Raw genomic sequence first — 25,976 nt, 5'->3', positions numbered from 1 at the left:
AATGTATGGATAAAGTATCAAATTATGCAACACATAAATTATTTGGAAGATAATAGTTCCGAATAAATTTCGTGACAGTCGTGAAACGCAAAAAATATGTTTATCCTACCAATAAGGCATACATAGCTTTTTTGGAACTTATCCGGAAACGTAAATGTAATTCTTACAACTCCTCATAAACCGCTTTAGATAAATTTTTATGTTAGTCTCTAGAAACTAGTTAAGATCCCCAAAACTATGCCAGTGCCGTTGAAATTTGAAAAGGTAAAACCGTGTTTGCAAGGATATTAAGGGCCTGTTTCACAATGTCCGGATAAGTTCCAAATAAGCTATTTGTTACTTATTGGTAGGATAAATAGTATTTTTGCGTTTCACGACTGTCAGATAGCGCTATACGTCATGAAATTCGAAGTATCTTATTTGGAACTTTTATCTTTCGAATAATTTATGTGTTGCATAGCTATTTGGCACTTTAACCATACATTTTGAAACAGGCCCTAAGACATTTAAATAAAAGAAAATATTTACAGTTATTTTTCTATTTAATAATTTTACATTCCATGCAAAGGGTATCGTGATTTGTGTTACCACACATTTAAGTAAAACCACTTTAGTAATCGCGAATTTATTGTTAGCACAACCTAATATATAGATTTTCTTTTCCGCTATCGTGGTCACTCCACAAATAAGATATGTATTTATTTTATCATATTTTCTTTTAATAAGACATTAAGCCTTGGCCCGATGTAACCGACGCCTGACGCCCCGATAAGGATATCACGAGATATGAAGTCATATGAGAAAGGGAGAGATACATCTTGAGATTAGATTAAAGGCTGTTATGGCATAATATGGGAATTTATCTTGGGACAAGGTTACCGTATGCATTAGATGTGTTAGCGTAAATTAGAATAATCAGAGATTTTGTCAATGTTAAATAACGGATAAACACAAAAATGAACAAGTACAGGTGATTAACTTTAGTTTGTATGTATTCATTATTTGAACAGATGGAAACTGCGCGATTATATTGAATTTATAATTCATTAGTTATTTATTTAATTGAATAGAATAGCAGTATTATTTACGCAATATGCGTTGTATTGCGTAAATGACACTGCTAGTAAAAACTTTTGTTTTTGTTTATACATTGTTTTTAATTCTACGAAAGCATCGTGGGCATAATTTTATAATGACTAACTCTAAATGGAGTATTGAATAATTCAATATAAAGATAAATTATAGCCACAGAGCTTTCAGAGATTGTCAAGAAATGTGCCAAGTAATGGGGAAAGGATATCTCAGAGAGGGACAGGTCGATATTTCTCTGAAAACATTAATCACGTCAGGTAGGGGCTGAAATAACAAGGTTTTTCATAAAATATTCTTGTGGTGTCAAAAAAAACGTGTTATTATAAATTCAATTGATAAAATAAATACATATTAACTGTAATCCTCGATATAAGATTTTCTAGATACACGTCGAAGTAATAATATTTAAAATAGGTAATGATAAAAATGTATACAATAACATAAACATCTTATTTTTAATATGCAAGCTACTAACATCATAATTTAGAATTCAGTGTATATTATTTAATATTATCTATGTTTTTAATATTTACAAAAGACAAAGAAAAATATGAAATGTAAAATTTTATTGCAAAAACTATCCAAGAACTAACTAAAAGTATGTAACAAAAGTAGGATTGCTAATAAATATATAAAAACCGAATTATGTTATAATAATATCTACTTATTGTATGTATTTCGAATAAAATATGCCTTTGATCTTTGCATATATCAATCGGTTGATTCGTACAGTTACATCCATCAATTGAAAATATCAATAAACAATTACGATGTTTGTTCGTTTTTTTCTTCCTTTAACTAGTCACTTTTCCCTTTTGACTGTAGTAGAACATTAAAAGCCCGTACTGTTGATAGATACACTATTTCTAAATCATTTGTAACGTCATTTAACAGTCGGTTTATTCCTGATTTCATTTTATCTACGACCATGCTGAGGCCTATGACCGCTGAAAAACACGTGACCTATAATAAACAACAAAATCTATATTATATTATAAAACATGGACATGGCTCAGCTTCAAACCCTCTTTGGGCCTGGCTCTGACTTGGGCCTGAGTCGATATAATCCACAATCTCAGATTGAAAACAATCTGATCAGACCGTGACAGTCGATCAATCTCCTGTCTGCATCCCAATAACTAAACCCTACGAAGACAATATATTTTTGGCGCCGGGTAGAATGCAATCTCTTCGCTCTTAACACTCATATTTGATTTTTATACAAAGGTCTATCCATATACACCGATCCGACCTACCATGGATAACTTGTATCGACAGATGGCTATTACAATCCGTCGATTTGTTATTGGTACACTTTTATCAATATTTGGATTAGGATGTCTACCTCAGATAGTCAAAAATGGATTGAGATGGGTTATTGGGTTTGTGTGTAAGCTAAGATATATAGATCGATAGATCAGCAGCTTTTGTCTTAGGTCCATGAAATGAAAAATATTACGATGTCGTTAGTACATACTACTCGACTGATATAGTGACTATGTACAAATAATAAAATCAATTTTTCATTATTCAATTACTATTAATGGTAGAAATAATATAACTGCTTCATAAAAACTATATGTTAAGGTTTTTATGACGCAGTTATATTATTTCTCCGATAAAATAAGAAAACAAATGATCCAAAAAACCACTTTCAGTTTGACGTAGATACTGCTTCATATCTAGAAAACAACTGGACTGTCTTGAACAGGTGGTTTTTATTTAATGAACATAATTGATTCAATATTAAAGAAATTCTACTTAACGTTATTGTGATACACAATGAAACAAAATTAATTTATTCGCGAGTTCTGTATGTATTCTGTGTCCCTCATCCTGCAATGTTTGTCGAGAGCTAGCCCGGACCCCTTTCATTTTGATGTTAGTGCAAAAATGCAAAAAATTATCTATATCTATTTTATATTTGTCACTATCGCTTTTTTATGTAATAGGAGGCAAACGGGTCACCTGATATTAAGTGGACACTCGCATTGCCAGAAGGCTGGCACCCTATAACAATTGGTACGCTCTTTTCTTGATGGACCCTATGTCGAATTGGTTCGGAAATGCCTCAGTGGGCAGCTGGTTCCACACAGCGGTGGAACGACAGACGTCGGGGTGATACGGATGGTATTTTCTATTTTGCCTTGACGTCCGATAATGAAACTTAGCTGCAGGTATTATACCGAACAACTCTGAATACTCTCCATGGTAAATGCGGTATAAGATACTTTCTAATGTTTCAAAGTATTATAGACTAAGTTGAAGTGTTTATATTTTTCTAAAAGTGGAGCTCCAGTTACAATAAAATAAGTTCAATTCTCTCAATTCAATTCAATTAAAAAAAAGACAAATTGGAATTAAATTATTACATTTTATTTTAACAAGTTTTTTCCTGCAAGCGGAAAATATAATCCCTACAAAAGTGTCTTCTAATTTAGCGCGAGAAATAGGGAAAAGTTTTCGAGGCGCATTTGAGACGAACAAAAAATAATTTTCTTTGTTAGTTAAGTTTTTGTCGCAATGCCATGAAGAAAATTTGTTATCGCTATCGGCTACCCGTTTGTGAATTTTCAATATGTTGCAATAACATTTTTCAAAATTGAATTCGAGGGAGCGTTTTACAATTTGTTATATACGTACCGACGTTAGCGGCAAAAGATTTCATTCCATATTTGGTTTAACATTGACAGCAAGATAAACATTATTTTACAATTTCAAGACACCATCTGAATTACTGGTTAAATGTTTTTAAAATTGTATCTAACACTACGCGTTTATTTTTACTTTAATTTATTTAAATAAGGTATTGCAACAAAAGCTCACAACAGGCAAACACAGCATGCTTATTTGCGTTTTACATGTTTATTATCTTCATCATCATTGTTCAACTTATCTATATACAGTAAAGAATAACCTTCTGCAGTCATCTAAATGCACTATTCTGTTACTACTAGTCTATTACTAACATAATTCTTACAAACTATTAATATTTGATCTAAAAAGCGACAGATTCAAATTATACGTTATTGCAATTTTTTTTAAAGATTAGATCTGTGCTGTTAGGGTTTAGGGTAGAAATATTATCGTTAATCTACACTAACTCAAACAGCGTTTTATTTTTATTCTATAAATTTAATAGCCCGCAGGGATGGACTCCAGAGACAACTTGAGCAAAGCGGGGTCAAGCAACGAAACGGCAGCTTTATATGATCACCCAGGGCACTTTAGTGTTTTACGTATATACTCTAACAACTTTCATACAATACTTACACTTAAAAGTACTACTATTATACTAATTATATTTTTAATAAGTATATCTTACAACAATTATCAAATATAATAATAATTGTATCTACATTAACTAACAGCTGGTATAATACATTTTCTGTGCATGTGTTCGTAATTAAACTCCTTAATGGCGAGATAGATTTTGATGAATTTTATGTGTGTTCAAGTTGAGTCAAGAATTTTTCTTGATTATTTTCTTTTAATTACATTATTCAATTTTTTTTGTATATAAGGCGTGGGTTCAGGACAACGTCTGTCAGTACCGTTAGCAGTGTTTATATACAATATTTCATTTCACTGTAAAAAATAATATTACATTAACAGTAACAATTTTTAATTCGAGTTGATTCCTGCTTCATTTAAATCAACCTCACGCTTACTTCAAAATGAAGTTTCGTTTAGTTAAAATTAATTTAAGCAAATATTTGTTGGGTGAAATGTATTTTTGCACTCACTAGTTTTTACAAACATTGTATTTTTTTGTTTTATCTTTACAGTTTTTGCACAAGAAATAAATAATGATATTAACAAAATCGGAGGCCTTCGATTAATTATAAGAGCTCCCTCTCAGGCAAGTCTTATATGTAAGTTAAAACACTATCGATGACCAAACTTACAAATGCCAAAAAAAATTATACTCATCGAAAGAATTACTTCAAAAAGATTTGTGAAATGTTCAGATAAAATTAAAAAAGCTTCTTGTAAATTCATAACATAAACTATATTATTAGATGTATTTATTTAATTTATTTTTTTACTTTTTACATAACTATGTATTAGGGCAATTACTACCTCATTCTAATAAACATAAAGTTACTGTGAATTTTATACTTTAAACAATGATTTTCTATATCGATATGTTTTGGTAAAGAGAGATAGCCTAAGAATATGATAGAATTAGTTCGTATCAATATGACTGAGCACTTAACCTAATTTTATTGTAATAATTAATCTGCTATGGTAAGGAACGGATAAAAATTTTAGTTGTCATCTTCACATCGGTTAATTTAATTGGGTGAATTATATTAGTGATTAAGGAACAATTTTATAGCAGTGTTCGCCTGGTTTCAGTGTACGACTCTCCCTGAGGTCATAGGTTCAAGCCCCGGCTGTGCACCAATAGATTTTCTTTCTATTTGCGCATTTAACATTCCCTCGAACGCTGAAGGAAACCATCATGAGTTTCTTTTTTGAGGAGGCTTGCCTTCAACCCAAAAACCCGAGGGCGTGCGTCAGGCAGAGATGGCTGCTTGCATATTATATTATATATATACAAATGATCATGAAACATACAGAAACCTTGACGTCCAGATATTAACACGTTGTAACGTCATTGATTTTTTAAGAAATAATTTCAAGACATATCAACGTTTTTTTAACTTTATATACGATATATTACTAATAATATTGTTAAGTATCTCTTATTGGGAAAGATTAATCGCGTTATTTAGGACAGCGTAGATACAAGATGAGTATAATGCCCACTCGTAAATATATGAAAAGATCTTTTGTTGCCGCCTTTGGAATTCTCGTGGAGTGTTCTTGTGCCGTCTATGAATAGGAGGATCGATAGACGTCTACGATCGTGATATAACAAATTTATTGTATACGTTAATATGCTTTCTTAAATCTTTTCGTTTTAAAATGTAGTCTATTTGTCGTTAGTATCTTACAAGCTCGCGTATAATAAAAATATTTTCTTAATTAAATTCTTGAACAAAAACGCGAAATTATAATAAGTGAGTGAGAGATGACTGAAGGAATCTAACACTCAAACTCAAATCTTTATTGTATTCCTTATGTTAATATTTTACACGTGACACATTATAATCTTTTACAATAAGGACATTGGTTAGGCTCAGAAATGTTGTGAGAGGGCATGCATGCAATACTTAATACATTTCTATTCCCACCAGATACAGTATTTAAATAGTATACTTGCTTTGGCTTCACACTGCAAAAAGGAGAATGTACTTAGCATTATTAATAAACTTTTATAAAAGAAATTAAAATCAAACGGTCAGGTACTCTGTAACACAGCTGTAGGTAGCATGTTGCACCACGCTGCATTATATTGCTACGCCACTGCCATCAAACTATTTAATCACCTCCTCAGAAGTTACAAATCACTAGAGTGTAGTACTTTTAAGAGTTTGATTTTTAAAGGCACGGTGCTTCTATAGTGGCGTTTTCCATGTTCAAGAGATTCATACGTTCTTTCTGCATTTTTAGTTAGCAGATAAGTATTAAATATTATGTGAATTATTTGTTTTTATGTCTAAAACTGATCTGAATGTTTGCTTTAAATTTGTTCACTAAAAATATCACTTAATCTGTGAGATTTGTTTTACTTAAGCGAAATAGCGCTTGAAATTACTAACTTCTCTTCATTATTATAAACAACATTTTGATGTTAGCTATTTATGCACAATTTGACATTTAACGTATAAAAGTACAAACTCATTTATAATAAAATAACCAAACAATGTTTTCCCCAAATTCGACGGTTTAGGAAAATTCACCAATGTAACATTTCGTGAAACTGCGGTTTCATCCGCGATCTGGAATAAAATGTTTATACTTTTTTGGACAATTTAGCTCTCAATAGACATATTTTAATCGTTGTTTGAGATTAGTTGTTTGTAACCCCTTACTCATAAATGCAAAGAATGTTTTTTTACTTTGGTTTAATGCATTACAATCTTACAGTAACAAAGCTATGAACTAAACCCAATAAAAAAAATTAAGTGCACGTGTACTAAATTACGTGGAAAATATGAAATACAAATAAAAATAAATTGTCATCTTTCCATACATTATGCATTCACAGTAAAGTTGGTTAATTAAATAGGACTAAGGCTAATAAACCAGATTTTGTTTTGTACGGGTTAAGAGGTAATATATAGAAGGATTTACATATAAATTCCCTAAAATATAACGATGTTATCAAGACGTAAATTGTCTCCCCCGAGATCACGTATATCCTATAAGACATTTGAGTCTACGAAATTGCTACGACGTAGCCACTGCTACGCGACTTTGCTACTGATTATACATGTCTCAGCAGATTACTTATCCTATATTTTAGCTTCTTAAATATTGACCAGAAATATGAAAACACACAAGAAGAGAAAGAACTTAGAAGAGGCCTTCACTCCGTCGGATGTCGAGTGCTAATGTTAATGCTAATGCAAAACATAATTACATGGTCTTAATGTAATGTACCACTCAAATAAAGGCTTTTTTTTTTCAATATAAAGCCTCCTGCCCGTTTGCCCCCAGTTCTATTAAAAAAAAAAAAGATTCTTTACCGGCTCTGTTACTTTTTTTTTGAATACACATGTTATAAACGGCTTCAATTACCGGTAAATAAATATTTTGAGTTCCATGAAATAGTCATAGTACGAAGCCACAATATGATTGGCTATGTCACTTAAAATAAAATTAGCGAAATATATTTCAAACAAACAAACAAACAAAAATCATTTTTTCATATAGATAACATAATGTATACTTATGAACGTCAAAAAAAAAGAAATATACATTAAGTGATTGTAATTTGACATTTACTGCTAGTTCAGTCTGCTGCTCAAATCAAGGGCGTAGAACGGAAGAGAAGAACTGGCAATAAACTCTCCGCCACTCTTTTTAATCGCCAAGTTTTTTTTACACAATGTTTGTAAGGAGCTGCAAAATACGTAAGTTATTTAATGTATTTTTAAAATTTTTGAGGCAGAATATTCTGAAATTATACCATTGTACGTATGAGAGTAAATGTATAATTAAAAACAGTAATTTGTCAGCAACGACAAACAAAACGTACATCTAATAGCCTAGTTTCCACGTAATTAGTCACGAGTGGAAAATTAGTTTAAACATGTTTCATTAATAAGCGTGTAACGTCACGCGTTAAATTTTATTAATTTATATTTATTACCGCGCTGTCGGCGTATATTAAGGTTTATATCGTATTAATAAATTGCAATTACGTTAATCTTTAGAACAGATTATAAATATGAATTTCAGCTAAGCTTTTTAATCGACGTATATGTCACAAGTCTATAATTTTTAACGAATTCATATTAAATGAATGAAATATCTTTAAATGTATTTGCAATAAACAAATTGTATTTTTTATTTTTTTGATATATTTTTTCTAAAATATTTAAGAAGGTATTTTAAATACTATATTTAGATTATAAAACAACATAATTAGTAGTATAAAAATAGGTATACAAAAGTCACATTATCTCGATGTATTATGAACAGTTAAGTTATTCATAATTGTTGACAAAACTTATGGTCTAAATATTCTCCCTCGCATCTTGCCTTAAATTGAATCACCTGAAACATTTTGATGAGAGGTAAGTAGATTCCAACTATTTGTCTTATTTATTATAAATTCTTTGTATTTACATAAATATAATATATAATAACTATCCAGTTTTTGTTTCTTCTTTCTTTGAACTTCTTTCTCTTTAAGATTATGCATACAGTCTACAAAATAAAGTCAACTGGCCGCCTCATCGGTTGCGAGCGCTCTCTTCTACGCAACCACATTAGATATGGTAAGTGGTAGAAGTGCAAAAATACATAAATTATTGAGACAAAACGAATGAAACAAAACAAAGAAATTGAAACTTATGTAAATAGTGAGCAGGATAATAAAAAAGTCATTTTTTATTATTTTTACTTTCTTTTTTTAGGTGTCAACCTAAAAAAAGAAAGTGCCTATGAACCACTATAGTACAGATTTAAAGAAAGAGTTGTTATTTAACAAGTATATACAGAATATTTAATCCAATATCTCTATAGATATATACTATATATTATATTAGTACGCGACAGTTTAAGAACTAGGTCAATATTTATTGAAGTCCAATTTATATAATATTACTTGATTTTGAAAGAGATTTTATACTACCTTGTTTTCTTACTTCTTGTTGCGTATACAATATATAATATTAAATGTTAATTAATTCCTTATTTTATACATTATCATACCTACAAAACGGGAACGATATGAAATCATTTTCATAATTTATGGCACTTTCGAAATTAGTTCGAGTTAATAATATTGTTATATTGACTATTGATTTTTATGAACGCCAGCCTGTGCCTCGTTCAAATGGGAAACCTTTTCACGGAAAATATTAACTAAACAGTCAACGTGTTTTTTTAACTACTGATGTCAACTTTCATTGCACTTCGCTAATGAGAATCGGAGGCAGGAGTTGAAAACTAGCAACAATATACTTCTGACTGTCGTTTGTTTATAACTACCTGGCTAGCCGACTACATGGAAAACTTTACTAATTTATATTTTAAGGTTCTATCTAAGGCACATAAGTTTCTTTAATAGTAAATAATTCTACTTACCTACTAAAGCTAACTCATATTATTAATATGAGTTGTCTTCTACCATCTGCATACAAAAAAATCTATCATTCTTATTCCAATGTTTTAACTAAAATCTATATTTTCAAATATATAAATACAATTATATAAAACGAAGTTTAACTTATGATTACGTTTTTCTGAATAAAAAGCAATAGAAATAATAGAATAAAATAAATAGAATTTGCAACTTTGTGATGACTAATTAACAATTTCTAGAACGCTCTGCGCCAATAGCACGGTGAACTATTGTACCGTTTATGTAAGAACATTCAGTATTAATTATATATGCGAAATGTTATACAAGGACCTACACCTCAATCTCATTTACTGTAGTCCACGTAGCTCGTAGCTCGAGCTACGAGCGTGTTTATTCGTAGAAAGGGGCTACGAATAATGTATTTTGCTTCTTGTAAAGTGGCTGTAACAAGGTTGTGGAGTATTATGCATTCTTTGTTATTTTCAACAACTGGCGTCCGTTAAAATTTAACGATCTATGGAGAGGTGCTACAGCCGCGGACTGAAATCAATCTTGATTGATAAAAAATAAATTTTAAGATTTGTCTAAAAATAATTTTTTTTGATAAATGTCAAAATGTATTTATAACTAAATAATGTCTAATTGCTCTCTTTAGCTAATTTACTATTCTTAATGCTGTGATAAAATTAGATGATTGAGGGCTTTAATAAAAAAGCAAAACGTAAAAAGGTTGATTTATTTTGTATGGTTTTGGGGGGTGATATTTATGTCGTGTTTGGACCCCCAAAACTATTACGTACCCTTATAAAATAGCACAATGACTGTTTCGTTAGTCATCTAAATAAAAATTAAAGTATCTAAATTGGTTTATACATCCACTAAAACATTACACATACATAAGAAACATATTATCATTTTCTATATTATATAATGTACTTAGAGTGCATATTTACTATATGGACGTTTAATAAAACGTCTGATTGTATTGAAACATACGATGCTAAGATAAAAGAGTGGATCTCACTTGTTATAAAGTACGATGTCTGGTCTCCAGATGTGATCTGAAGGTACATGAAGCATGTGGACCCCGCCATACTCCCGGGGCTCCCACCGTAGTTTGTAGTCATACCAGGACTGCTCCACCCATAGGTTTGTTGTCATAATCTGGTTCTTCAGATTCTGTTGACATATAAAAAAAATAACAATCAAAATGATTAATCATATTTAATAGATTCAGATACGATCAAATTACTATAGTTTCCAACTGACCTTCACTAATGCAACACTGAAGATATTTTAGTAAAATAATATGATACTTTTGGTATTTAATCCATTAAGTTTTATTTAAAATTTAGAGGTTTTAAAACAAATCTTTCGAAGGAGTGAGAAGTCATTTGATCATTCAGCATTTCAACGTTTATTTTCAGATAGTCTTCCATCTGAGAAAGTAAATAGAAAATGAAAATTCAAATCAAACATTAATTGGCTATAGAAATATTAGATTGGTTTTAAAGATTTTATCTACCTTGAGCGCGGCAAACGAATAAAGGAATTCCGTAACGAACATAAACCTAACACACGATGACGTAATATAGATGCGGCAAATACGCGTTAGAGCGGGATAGAAAGCATACTGCGAATCACATCGTCCCGGCGTGATCAGTGACGTAGCGCAGGTGCGTTCGAGTGGGACATAACGCATACTGCGTATTCACATCTCTCTGATGAGAATGCTGCCGCCATACTTTTTTTTTATAAAGTAGTCTATATATTGAATTTAGACATCAAAGCTAAGTTTAACTTTTAAGTTGCCATGATATCAACAATATTATATTTAACTGAACGTTATAAAACTAATATAAAATTAAACCCTAAAAAATATTAAAGTTATAACAATAAGGATTTTATAAATTCAGAAACAATTAAATTGAAACAAAACAAACATTAATCGTTTGTGAAGCGGTAAACCCAAATCCCTTTATTATTCTTGATCCCGCTTTTCACTTGTTTTTTTAAAATTCACTTTTACATTTTATAGTATTTACTAATAGACCACTAAATAGTCGGCTGAGGCTGCTAATATATTTTATATTTCAGATATAATACTTTGTGATAAAAATAAACTATTAAATTTTATGTAATGAATCGTACTAACTAAACTATATATAACTTATTTTATCACAAGTATTTTAAACATAGTGATGGATTTTAGATGTTAAATCACTTTTTATTTACATTATGGTTTCATTATTTTAAATTATATTTCATAACAAACAAGCAAGCATATTTATTTGAAAACATTACATTTAGCAGACAGAATAACAAGGTGTGCGTAGAACGTCCATATCGTAAGCAAATGTGAAATATCGCGACTCGTTCTTAGTCCCACGAGACACTGCACAGAATATTTTATGTGTGTCTTGGTAGAAAGTAGACGTTATAATCATGACATATCTTGTCTTGCCCAATTGAGATCTATTGCAATGATAGAACTATAAGACAAAATTAAATTTATGACTTTTTAACTGGGCGTTTAGGGAGATTGTATAGTTATAGTGATAGGTTATATACATACTAAAGAAAAGTATTAGTAACAAAGCAGGCTTCAGCGTGTGACGCTTCTCTGAGATCGTGCATTGATACATTATTTAACGAGGTAAAAATGCGTTTACGCAGGCCAACGCCATGAGTGTCAAGCTTACCCCGATACAAGCCCCTTAAGGGAAGGACCCTTAAGGGTCCTTACCGACATCAGTACAGCTCCATCAAGACCTGCATCTCTCTGTTACATATATAACCTAACAAGGTGTAACGCTACATATCATAGGGTCATTTAATAATTACAATGTCAGTAGATTAGGTAATAGGAAGATGATCGTAAGTCAACAACGGCCAGTCTGCGGTGAACATTGTCAGAGAGCGGTTGCCTTAATCTTGAATAAATTTTCATTTTTTAAAACGGCCTTTAAGTTTTCCAGTCTAAAATTCGCTGGCAACGGTGGGTAACTGGAATCCCCAGGGGCTGACACCGCTCTGCAGATTTTCCCCCCGTATTCCTGGTGCTTAAAGTGTAGAGTGATTCTAAAAGTATCGTAGTATGTGGCTGTCTATTAATCGCGTAATGTTTTCTTTACATTTTTTAATCGCCCTCCACGGGGTGATACGTGGTGATGTTTAAGATTAACCCCCCCCAGCCCCCATCGAAAATCATGTGTATTTTTGGTATGTACAAAGAATGACAATATATGTATAATACTGTTTTTAAGTATAATCTAATCCTGTTATAAAAAAAATAAGGACTACGATAAAATATTTTAAACAGAAAGGTTGCAGCTTAATTATGACTGGTGTAAAAATAATATTAAAGGATCGGTGTCGGTGATCGGTCATGCGAAAAACATATATGTATATGTATATTTAATGTTCATTGTCCTTCGACCACGGATTAGCAAGATTCTCTTCAACATTAACAACTGGATAAGCATCTTGCAAGTCAGTTGTTGGCACTATACTTTGTTCGAGCACAACGTCTCCGGTTTCATCAAGCACACAACACGCAGAGAATCTCAATTGATCTACCGATCGATCATTTTTCTAAGTCGCTTCTCGGTTAAGAAATCACGCGTTTGACGAAAAAATAAGTATATATCGGCGCAAATTTATATATTGTTACGAAAAATATTAATAATGTTTGGGATTCATATTTTATGATAGTCTGTAGTAATTTTATATTCTTTATTATTTATGTTACAGCAATGGCGTGTTAGTGTCAGCTGCCACTGTCATTATCATTTAATGACATCGAAGTCAAATCTCTTTAAAACCGTTAATATGACTAGTTCATTTAACTTGTCAATGTTGCTAAATCTTATAATTAATCACTATTCAATGATCGATAATAATTCTGACTCCATAGTCATAATTATTATTATGGAAAGTTATTTATCATAATTTTAAATATTGGAGACTAGATAACAATAAATATTAAAGTAATCTTTGACACTCGTTCTTATGACTCTGTTTGACTCTGTTGTCTATTCGGGTTCGGTCGTGGAACGAGTACCCGAAATGTTACGAAGCTTGTTTATTACAAATTCTGGTTGTTATAAATACAGGAACTGATTGGTGCGGCCCTCAGTTCGATTGAGCGGTCGAACCAAGCAGAAGCCTTTAAAGTGTAGACTCTAATGTCGAAATTAAATGGCAGATGCCAACAAACTAATCTATGACACCAGTATTACTGACGTCATTATCTTCAATAATTTAATGACAGCTTTAATTAATCTGGATTCGTTATTTACAGGCCCTTCGCGCCGACAGCAGCGGTGGGATCACACATCTCCAAGAGACTTCGGGAGAGCTGATCCATACGTTAGTGACGTGTAGAGTTTCGGTACGCGATTGACGTGCCGAAATGGCGCAACTACACTTTGGACCAAGCGAGCCGTTACGCAGAGTATGCTAATAATGGCACGGACGCTTTTTATGAGGATTCGACCATATGCTACCGACGCCGAGGTAATGGTTGCGGTGATCACAGGTATTTACCCTGAGTTTTTTTTTCGATCTGAGTAACTGAGAATTACCTCCGATTCACTAAATAAATTCTTATCAGTTCTTATAATATTTCGTAGGCGTAAAATCGAAAGTAGAGTAAATATAATGATATTACAAAGATCCCGTGTTATAGTATCTTCAAAAGATCAATTCGTTCGTTTCACTTTCTTAAACCGGGTCGTTTGTCGTTGTCGCGTTACCGGGACTGCAAAGTGAGAAATCCGTTATTTCGTCATAATTCAGTAACAATAATACCGATTTTCATGGCACAGTTTATTAAATGAGATTTCTGCCGTTGTGTGGGTCATCTAGAGTAAAATTGCTACTACCGTCAAAATGACGAATGTAACTCGCTAAATTAAACTATTAAGTATTGTTCATTTATTAAACTTACTACAACAAAATATGTAATTAATTGTTCAAAGAAAGGTATAAGACTTTTTAAAACTATTAAAATTGTCAATTAATTCGAGAAAGTCATAATAAGATATGAATTTTATGAATCGAGAAAAAGAACGGGACGGACCAACTTTGCGTTGATTTTTGCGTGTTGAATTCAAGTGCGGTTAGAAATTTAGAGATTAGGCAGAGCCCGATATTACAGATGCTTAGATATTATAGCATCTGGCTTTCTTAAAAAAAAAACAGCTTTTGTGTTTTAATATTTACGGTAAATTTATGTGTTTTTACTTTTCGTCATCGCTGAAAGCGAAAAGAGAATTTTATATCGGTCATTATAAACATTCTCTAATATTTTGCACATATGGCAAAGTAAAATCCAAATCAAAGTTGTAAATATAAATTTGATCATTCAAATATTTGGAGACGTTAACTGTTCACAAAAAAAAAAAATTTGATTTGAGTGGTTTAGTTACTAATTCTTTTTGGGAAAAGGGATTCTCTTCTTTAATATAAAATCCCAGATGCTCTTGTATCTCTGTCTTTTAATAAATTTGGGAAATGTATTAAAAAGAGGAGCTGTGTAAAAAGGCTTACTATAAAGTCAGCGATTGTCTAGTTGATGAAAGGGCCTAGGACTAGTGCTGGGCAGGCTACTTCTGATTAATTTGCTATGAGCGTTGTAATATTGTTTGATGACTTTTTTTATTTTAAAAGAGTACCAAGAATTTTTTACGTCGGCTTTTTCTCTCGGCCTACACCCTGTCTTCTTTGCCAATGAGTAGAGATGCCTACAAGTTCGAATTTAATGACGTGGAAAAAGTGATACCTTGACGATCTTATGTTCCAAAATAAACGTATTTTATTTTAATTTTATTCATAGTTGTCATGACAAATATCAACTTTGTATGAATACTCAATCCAAAACGCTTTCTCTTCAGCTCAGTTACATTCTACACATCAAAATGCAGTGATTTTTGTCTACCGTACGTTGCGTATTCGTTCTACCCACTTTTCGTTGTTATTCTATTTTGTTGGGTTTGGCCCATTACTAAAAACTAAGTGTGCATTTTATATCAACCATCATAAGCGAAACATTCCATACGTTACAGATATGAGTAATTAAGATTTGAATTTAAGTTGTAAATGTAACTGTAAAAGTAATTGTAAAATTAAACCTAATATTTTTGATGAACATCAGGTGCATGAATGTAATTTGATGTGAATAACTAATGTGATAATAGTGTGATGACAAAAAAAATATCATGTATTTTTGTGATACCATTTTACTGTGGGTTTTAATTTTTAATATTTATTTTTTTAAAGAGAACGGGTATCGGTATATTCTGTCATTAGACTGCTTTTGAGAAGAACTGCTTTATAATTCTTAGTCTAGATGTCAGCAGGCCGAGGCGGTTTACATGTTGTGGTTGGTTGAGTAACCAATTGGAGCAATTTTTCGAACGCCATGAGTTTATACTTCAGTCGAATTGACCGTATCGGCGGAAGATTTGTCGGAGAGTTTTATGTGAGGAGGCCTCGACCTCTTCTACTGACGTTTTTGGATCTAGGTAATTGCATTGAATTACTGAATAACTAATCTAATTAAAGGTAATAATTATTTTATGTAAATGCATTGACATGTTTATGAAAAAATAAAAATGTGTTTTGTTTTACCTATCCAATATCCTTCCTAAAACGCTGGCTGGCCACCATGCGTATCCTTGATCCTGGTCTTGTTGGCTGAACCCAGGATGGGTGATGCCTTGTGTGGGCTAGATCTCTAAATGAGTGATGCCTTGTGTGTGGGCTAGATCTCTAAATGAGTGATGCCTTGTGTGTGGGCTAGATCTCTAAATGAGTGATGCCTTGTGTGTGGGCTAGATCTCGTAATGAGTGATGCCTTGTGTGTGGGCTAGATCTCGTAATGAGTGATGCCTTGTGTGTGGGCTAGATCTCGTAATGAGTGATGCCTTGTGTGTGGGCTAGATCTCGTAATGAGTGATGCCTTTTGTTTTCCTATCCAATAACCTTCCTAAAACGCTGGCTGGCCACCATGCGTATCCTTGATCCTGGTCTTGTTGGCTGAACCCAGGATGGGTGATGCGTTACGTGTTGGCTAGATCTCGTCATGAGTGATGCCTTGTTTAAAGTTGTTGCAATGTAAAGCAGCGCAAGGGACGCGCTGGAGTCAGTATGGCCGTATCGGCGCAAATTTATATATTGTTACGAAAAATATTAATAATGTTTGGGATTCATATTTTATGATAGTCTGTAGTAATTTTATATTCTTTATTATTTATGTTACAGCAATGGCGTGTTAGTGTCAGCTGCCACTGTCATTATCATTTAATGACATCGAAGTCAAATCTCTTTAAAACCGTTAATATGACTAGTTCATTTAACTTGTCAATGTTGCTAGATCTTATAATTAATCACTATTCAATGATCGATAATAATTCTGACTCCATAGTCATAATTATTATTATGGAAAGTTATTTATCATAATTTTAAATATTGGAGACTAGATAACAATAAATATTAAAGTAATCTTTGACACTCGTTCTTATGACTCTGTTTGACTCTGTTGTCTATTCGGGTTCGGTCGTGGAACGAGTACCCGAAATGTTACGAAGCTTGTTTATTACAAATTCTGGTTGTTATAAATACAGGAACTGATTGGTGCGGCCCTCAGTTCGATTGAGCGGTCGAACCAAGCAGAAGCCTTTAAAGTGTAGACTCTAATGTCGAAATTAAATGGCAGATGCCAACAAACTAATCTATGACACCAGTATTACTGACGTCATTATCTTCAATAATTTAATGACAGCTTTAATTAATCTGGATTCGTTATTTACAGGCCCTTCGCGCCGACATATACATGATATCTTACTATACCCCTCCCTATGTGATATTTCGTGATGGCCGAACGCCTCCCCCCTTTCGGACCACACGTGATTAATAGAACACCCCCCCCCCCCCCTATGAAGTTCACCAATGGACTTTTTTATGCAACAATGCGCACTTATATTTTTGCATTTCTTGCGGTTCCTGTATAAATTTTTTTCTCATAGTGACTGCCGCCGCCATCTTTTTTATTATATGAGTCAATCGTACTATAGTTTCTGTATGCAACGAGGTGTTTATATGTATATAAAGCACAAAAACAGTCATTATTTATTTATTAACACTTCGTTACATTACATAATTACAATAATTACATTGCTAATAATACAATACTACTTATTTGGTAAATATATAACGCATAATTAAATAATTCCTTCATCCAGTGCCATGAAAAATAATTCTAATTCAATGCCATAAAGAGCTGTATAACTCAAAATAAAGAGAACAAATTCATTCGCAATTTACACTTTTTGTCTCGTTTACATTTCGTGGAGTTACGGTAGTAATGGGAGCCGCGTTATTGCAGGCTTATCGCCTCCCGTGATATTGCTTCCTTTTGTAATTTTTCGTTCATTGATTGTACAAAACATCGGAAATGGAAAGAGATAAATGTAAGTAAATGGAGTTGTGCTTTTTAAAACAGAAAAAGTGTTACAAAGTTAGTGAACCAATAGGGCTCAAGGAAACGAAAATTACTTTCAGTTTTAATTAATACTACATTGTTTCTTAATCCTTAGAGAAGATGTATAAATTTATACTACGAATTCGTAGGAATCGCCCTACTTGGCTCGACTCACTGCCGTTAAACGATAAATTACTAGTAACCACAAAGAATGTTTGTCATTGGCAACGTACTACGAAAATCATTAAAAATTATGAAATTTGAGAAAAACGCAACACACTTCCGGTGCCTACAAAGGTGCAATGGTGCAAGTACTGATATAATCGCACGACCAGGATTGAGAACCGCTCACTCGCTAAACCAACACAAAATCTGAATGAATATTCTGTTCTATGAAAAATGAAGTCTCAAAGTGAACTCTGACGGAATCAATAAAATCCTATCCATAAAATGCCAACGAGTATAAAGATAAAGTGACTCTGGCTATAAAATAGTAAATTTGTGACGTACGAAGCTGCTGACACCGTTTTATGATCTTGAGCTCTAACTTAAGCGCCAAGTTAGTGCTTGATTAGAGAATGATTGATATTAATGAGCGTCAAATCTGTTCGGGTATTGATATACTAGGGTTATAGATTGAACTTATGTTATATACGAAATTCTCATCGTATGAGGCGAGTTTGCGAGCGTAATCTGTAGCTGTTGTGCAGAAATTTCCAATATTTTTTTGTTTCAATGTAAAGGTATGTATACTCAAATGTAAATTGTCAAAGTGACAATTGACAGACCGCATGTTCCACAGTTAGTGTTAGTCACTTTCCGTGACTTAATCATTTACCATGGAGAGTGTTCGGACAAGCTGTTCGGAATAATACCAGCAGCTGAGTTTCACTATCGGACGTTAAAGGAGAATACAAAATACCATCCGTATTACCTCAACGTCAGTCGTTCTACAACTGAACGTTTCAATTGGCAGATATTGAAGCGCACAATGACTATGTGGAACCAGCCCCTGAAGCATTTCTGAACAAATTAGACTTATATAGAAGTGTAGCCAGTCTTAAAGCCCGGCAACGCACTTGCGACCTTCTGGTGGGCCTTTGCTTTAGATTTATTAATGACGGTAATATGCTTATTGATTTTTTAAACATTTAGTGTTTAACAGTGTGGAAATACATAATTAAATTTTCACAGATTTCCCTTTGAAATGTACCGTTTTAATGAATATTCAAAATGGTTTTAACAGTTAATTCCGTTTCCGATATCGGTTATTAAATCCTCTGTGTAATGTCAATCAATATTAACAAATCATATATTCATTAATATTCACCACCTTCCAATGGTTAATCAAAATTAATCCGATTTTCAATTAATCCAGCTTACATGAAAAAATAAATCAATAAGTTTGCGAAGCGAAGAAAAGCTTAATTTCATTGATAATTATTATAATTAGTCCTCAGTGCCTGATAAAAGACGTTGATTTACGATTACTGCGATTTTTCCATGACCCTTTGAGCAAAGTATAATTGGTAATATGGAAAGAAAAGCCACTTCATATCAGTTGAGATATAAATATTTTTTTAAATAATTTGTTACGTATTAGTAATTCTTTATAGACCTGGTATAAGATTGTATAATAGTAGCGACAATTGGAAGAATTTGCAGGAGGCCCTCACTCAGTCAGAGATCGCGTACAAAAAAGTAATGATTTCTCAAAGCTTTAGGTTCTAGCCTATAATAAAAAATAATATATTGATAATATATATGATCAAAATGATTCGCTCTGCGCCTGATACAAACCGTTGATTAACCAAATGTAATATAGAAAGTAAAGCCACTACATATCTGTTAAGTTACACATTTTTTTTATAGAACATTACACTTATTTTTTTAATTGAATAGTATGTGTTCTTTATAGGACTTAGTATAAGATTGGTATAGTGAAGGTGAGAGATGATTGGAAGAATTTGTATTAAAACAATAATAATAAAAAATTTTAAATATATTTATTTCATATACTATTAGTTCTTCTATCTTCATTACAGTTGCTCACGACCCGTGGGCACTATATGTATATATTTGAAGTAAGCTTTGCCAAGAATAGCTTTTATCTTTGTAAGCCATTCGTTGTTGCAAGTTTGGGTTTTTGTTTATCCAAGATTCGAGAACTGCAAGATCGTTGACGAACAATAGAGGTAGGTTTGTTCATATTACTTTCGACTGCAGGTTCACCCGCGTTTGTATCTACTACGTAAGTCGTTTCTTCTTACAAAATATATTATATCTTTGTATATACATAAAAAGATTATAATATATACAGTCGAAACCGATTATAACGACATCGTTTACAACGACCGATAGGTTATTACAGCCAGATTGTAAAGTCCCGTCCGAATCTCTAGTAAACTATTCAGCAAACATACCGCCTATAACAACATCGGATACAGCGACATATCGGTTACAACGACTAAACTTAATTGATATTCATCGACTATAACGACCAACCGCTTGTTGTCCCATCAAAACAAAACAATACAAATTCTTGGTCAATGTTTTAAAATCTCTGTTACGATTTACAAATCTGTAACTAAGTAATATAAAGCAGAAGTCACACTATTCAAAAACCGTATTATTCTCTGCAAAGTTGGAAAATCTTTAAAACATCGCATCAAGCTATTTTTGTCTCTTAAAAAAGCAAATGGAGTTAACAGAATTGCACACGTTGAAGTAGACGTCGAATTCAAAGGCATAATGTCAAGTCTCCATTGAGAGTGTTTCGAATGCACCTCCAATTAATAAACTCCAGAGAGGTATAATGATTAATTAACGAGGCTGTTTTAATGGGTTCAATTCCCATTGGAGTTACTGTGTATGTCGAAATCGTTTACTACATTTATAAATTACATCATTCTTCGCCGACAATAGGTAAACAAGTATGAATGTTAAAATGTTGTATGAACATTAATTAGGCTGGGTTGGAAAACGATTCTTTTTTACTCAGACATCATGGAACCATAAGTTGGAATGGACCATAAGTTTGACAAATCCAATTCTAAATAACTGAACTTATTATTATGACATTATGACAATTAATATTACAATTGCATGCCTATTTTTATATGGCTGATTGGACGAATTTGTATAATTAATCGATCTAAACGCATCACTTTCTTTGCTTAAAACGTTTTATTTATTTAATTATATACTGAATGAATAAAAACAATTGCTTGGCTTTTAAATTATTTATTGTTATTTATCGATATATTATCATTTTAATTACCCTCGTATCGTAGGGATCTGTAAAAATTTTATGTCCCCTATGTCACATTAAAACGTTGAAATATGAGCATTTTAATGTGACATAGGGGACCGTGTTATAAATTTGTTATACATGAACATGATGTGCGTTAGCTTATTAAAGCTTTTGTTTTTTCAATGTAAAATTTAAATAAAGTTTATGTATGTCTGTTATAAAAATAAATCAGTGGTGCTACAACCTTTTTTAGGTCTGGGCTTCAGATGTTTGAATCTGTTTCATGATCATTTGTTAATATTGTTGGGTTTAAGACAAGCCGGTTTCGTCACAATGTTATCCTTCACTATTTGAGCAAATGTTAAATGCGCACATAGAAAGAAAGTCCAATCAGCAAGCCAGGGATCGAGCCTATGACCTCAGGGATGAGGATACACTGCTGTTATGATGAAGTATAGAAAGTTTTCTCAGCTAGAAAAGTATTTTTAGTATTGAAATATTCGCGTCGTTTGTTAACAGAATAATGATGTTCGTAAATTGCGAGAGTATTCGCAATTTATCATTTCAAAACCATCCAAACGTTGAACTAACGGAAATGGTTAAAATTTTATCGAAGAAAAATATATTATTATTATTAATACACAGCTCTTTTCAGTTTCGATTTTTAAATCTCTCTACAGTACAAGTTTCAGTTCGGATATTTAAAAACGAAATGGTTTTATTTGCACTAGACGCGAGGTACTATTTTTTAATCGATGCGTGATATTACTCAATGTATACGCTCTCAACTTTTTGGTTTAAATAGTAAAACTATAACACTAATGCCGGAGTTACATGATGCATGTTTTTTAAGCAAGGATAGCTAGATAGTACTGGCTTTCTGACCTGGCTTGGAACTTGCTAGTTCTGTTTACTGAACAGACGTCTGAAATGAGCTGCTTGCGAAAAATACCACTATATTACCATAGTAATTTCTTTGATAAACAGCGATTTAGATACAAGTACTAATGTGATGTAAATAAAATGATTGAATGAAACATGGTTGCGTGAATGAAGTCGTGAGGCAATGATTAAATTACATTTAAATGTGTCGTAATTGCTACGAGTTGTCGATTTAGCACTTACAGCTGGAGTTTATAGGCGTGATTAAGGATAAGTCTTAGAAGAATAAACATAGATCAACCGGTATTTACTTGCATTTTATTTTTTGTGTCTACTTCAAGAAATTTTAGTTTGAAAACAATATCTAGAATAAGAATTTTAGTAGCAGCAGCTGATTTCTAGTAATTTAGTAATATGTTACTAATCTCTTTAGCTTTAATCGTTATATTAATCAACTTATTAAAAAGAGCCAAAATAAATGAAATATTCTCAGAAATTACACTCTCCATGCATGAAATATACAATCTCCGTTCAGTTTTTCAGTTTATCGCCTTCAGACAGACTCGGCCATAGTCGAGGGGAGGACTTAATTTTATAGTAAAGGTAGATAAACTAAACCAGGTTTGTAGGTTTCTGTATCCATTTCGTGATCATTTGTTTTCTAATAGCAAAAGTTGGCATTCTGTACCTGACATCTTTTTGACCCCGTCGACTTTTTGAATTTAAAGGTGGCGACAGACTGTGCACGTTAAAATTCGCATATTCGGCAATCAGTACATCGAACCAAACAGTTCCATACTCCAGTCGGCTGTCGGTTTTTTGGCGAATACCTTTGAATGTTACATTACAAGTCAGTCATCGCCACCTCTACGTCCGCCATTTTGACTGCAACTGTGGATGGGATGGAGCACAGGTGAATCGTGAATATTGAGGTGTTGTGAGCATTGTTATAAGCATGATTATAACGAACAAATATTCATGCGAATACTCACTTCGAGCGAATATTCGATGTCAGTCGCCACCTTAAGTCATTCCAGTTACTTACTAATACCTTTTACGTACTAATAAGTGTAACATGCATCAAAAATCGGGTGCACAGCCGGGTTTCGAACCTTCAGGGTGTCTAAGTACTACTCACAGCACAATTCAGCTAACAATCACATAACCCGAGTATATATATATATGTAGCAGGGAATAAAATGTTTTGTGTTACTTTGACAATCATGAATCCCCACGCGGCGTGTAACTTTGTTTAGTAACCAAAGTTTAACAACGCTTGACTAAATCCCTTCAACTTACATATTAATCTTAAACTATATTGTTTTACTATCAAAAAATATATATTAATACTGTAATGTTATAACGATGGTTTTTACTTACGACAACTAAGGCATAAACCTACTGAGTGGAAGTGTTCCAGCGACTTTTATAAGCTGTATATAACTTAGTCGAAGTCACATTAGGTCAACGACACGAGTCGCCAAGTGGTGGCGTGTGCATTATTAAGCAAACACTGAGTAGCGCCAGTCTGCGTCTGCATATGAATTTTAATACGTTTTATGTACTATATTTATCGGTATACATGTTATTATAGGCTTGTTATACAGCTGTATTGACCATTACAGTGTTGGCCTAGTGGCTTTTAAGTGCGACTCTCATCTCTGAGGTCGCAGGTTTGGTCCCCGGCTGTGCGCCAATGGACTTTCTCTCTTTTGAACATTTAACTTTCGCTCGAACGGTGAAGGAAAATATCGTGAGACCGACATGTCTTAGACACAAGAGGCTGATCACCTACTTGCCTATTACATTGAAAAATGATCATGAAACAGATTCAGAAATCTGAGGCACAGATCCATTGCTGAACCAGTATCCATTCGTGCACAGCTCGGGATCGAATCTACAACCTCAGATATGAGAGTCGCATGCTCAAGCCACTAAACCTACACTGCTCATTTAAATCATAAAATACAAAAGCATTCGCAATTTTCGCTTCATAAAACCAGCTGAAGACTTCAAAATCGACGCCACGCATTCGCGTATAAGAGCCCGCCTTTTCATATCAGATCCATTCATATCTGTTTCATCTTTTTAATTTCAGACACGAACCGTTTCATTTGTGTGTTCTCCGTAATGGAATCTGTTTTGCACTTAGGCGGATTTACTGACATCATTTTTATGTTTGCAAATTGTATGATTCTTTTTTGTTTAGACTTTTGATTGTTATTTTAATTATGCAAAGTTCTACCTTTGGCTTTGGTATAAATTCATTGCTGTACAACCTTTTGGTTGCTTATCAATGATAGTGGTTGGCGAGAGAAAACCGCAAGAAAGTTGACAGGACCGCGATTAAGTCTTGTCTCATTTATTTTATTACAGCGATGTTAATGATATTGAATATGTGTATTGGAATAGGAGTCGAAAAATCTTTATTCTGGGTTTGTGTGCAGATTCACAATATATTACGAACAAATGAATTTATAATTATTTCCTCAGTTGTCTCCTTGAAGTAACACCGCCATATTATGTCTGTTGGATTACTTTCTTAAATGAAGCTGATGAAAGGGAAAATAGGAAACTACTTGTTAATAACTAGATCAAATTAACATAATGTTAATAGTAAATATCTCAGTACATATTGCTACAAATTTTTATTTAAAATTACTACAAATTTTGATATAATTGATTTAGTCATAAAATGGTAAACAATCTCCTATATACTAATCTCCTAAGTTCTCACTATTAGTAAGCACTATACACATTTTACAAACAGTTTTCAATTTTCTTGTACGCCTAATAATTATTATCTGTACTGAAAATATTATTATAATAATATTTGCGTGTATACATTTATAATCTATTTCTTTAAATTAAAACATTTGCACGTTCGTTTTTCGACTATGCATCGTTTTTCAAAATCTAGTGTATATAGCCATGGCTTACCGAGGAATCATGAGTTCAACTTTTTGTATCTGCCAATCCAATACAAATATTTGGTTTACGGGGATTTAAATGCCATGCTAAGCTCCAAACCCCTGTTAAAATTGACGTATTTTGCTATCACTAAGATATAGTAAAAAATATATTTTTGTAATTTATCAAAAACACCACACCATTAAGCGGTAAAATAAAAAGTGAATTTTTAAAAAAAGGAAAAGAATCTTTTATACTGAAATGGCACTTGAAACGTAGGTAAAAAGGCTTTCATCTCGATTCCACTGAGATATTTTCTAACATTTTTCCATCTCTGAATATTCCGTATAAATATCAACCCCTCCCGGCATTCGATTGTTATTCCGATTTTTCTGAATATGTGCGGAATCGTTACTAGTGGAGAATAAAATTTTATTGTGCATTTACGGCCACCACGAATGTTTAGGTAATCGACAATTTATGTTTATCATTTTGAATGTAACAAAGTCGATTTTTTTGTTGTTTTTCAGTGTATACGATATAATAGAAGCACTAAGGTTAAGGTTAGTTATTAGGTATATTTTTATGTATTATGTTATTTGTTTTGAATAACGTTATTTAAACAAAAAAAAATTGGCATTGGAATGTGTCCTTTAGGACTATAATATTAATCTTAATAAGTACCT

General features: G+C 32.6%; 1 protein-coding gene across 1 annotated transcript in view; it reads right to left on the bottom strand.

Annotated features, from left to right (window-relative positions):
- Positions 1-25,976, bottom strand: part of LOC110992573 (acetylcholine receptor subunit alpha-like) — a 68,310-nt gene that overhangs the window by 38,279 nt on the left and 4,055 nt on the right. Inside the window, exon 2 of the mRNA XM_022258446.2 lies at positions 10,785-10,939. Within this exon, the coding sequence (XP_022114138.2) occupies positions 10,785-10,939 (155 nt within the window). The remainder of the gene's footprint in view (positions 1-10,784; positions 10,940-25,976) is intronic.

This window comes from Pieris rapae, chromosome 2, assembly GCF_905147795.1.
Source record: "Pieris rapae chromosome 2, ilPieRapa1.1, whole genome shotgun sequence".
NCBI lineage: Eukaryota > Metazoa > Arthropoda > Insecta > Lepidoptera > Pieridae > Pieris > Pieris rapae.
Note: the sequence above shows the minus strand (reverse complement) of the source record. Positions and strands in the feature narration are given on the sequence as shown.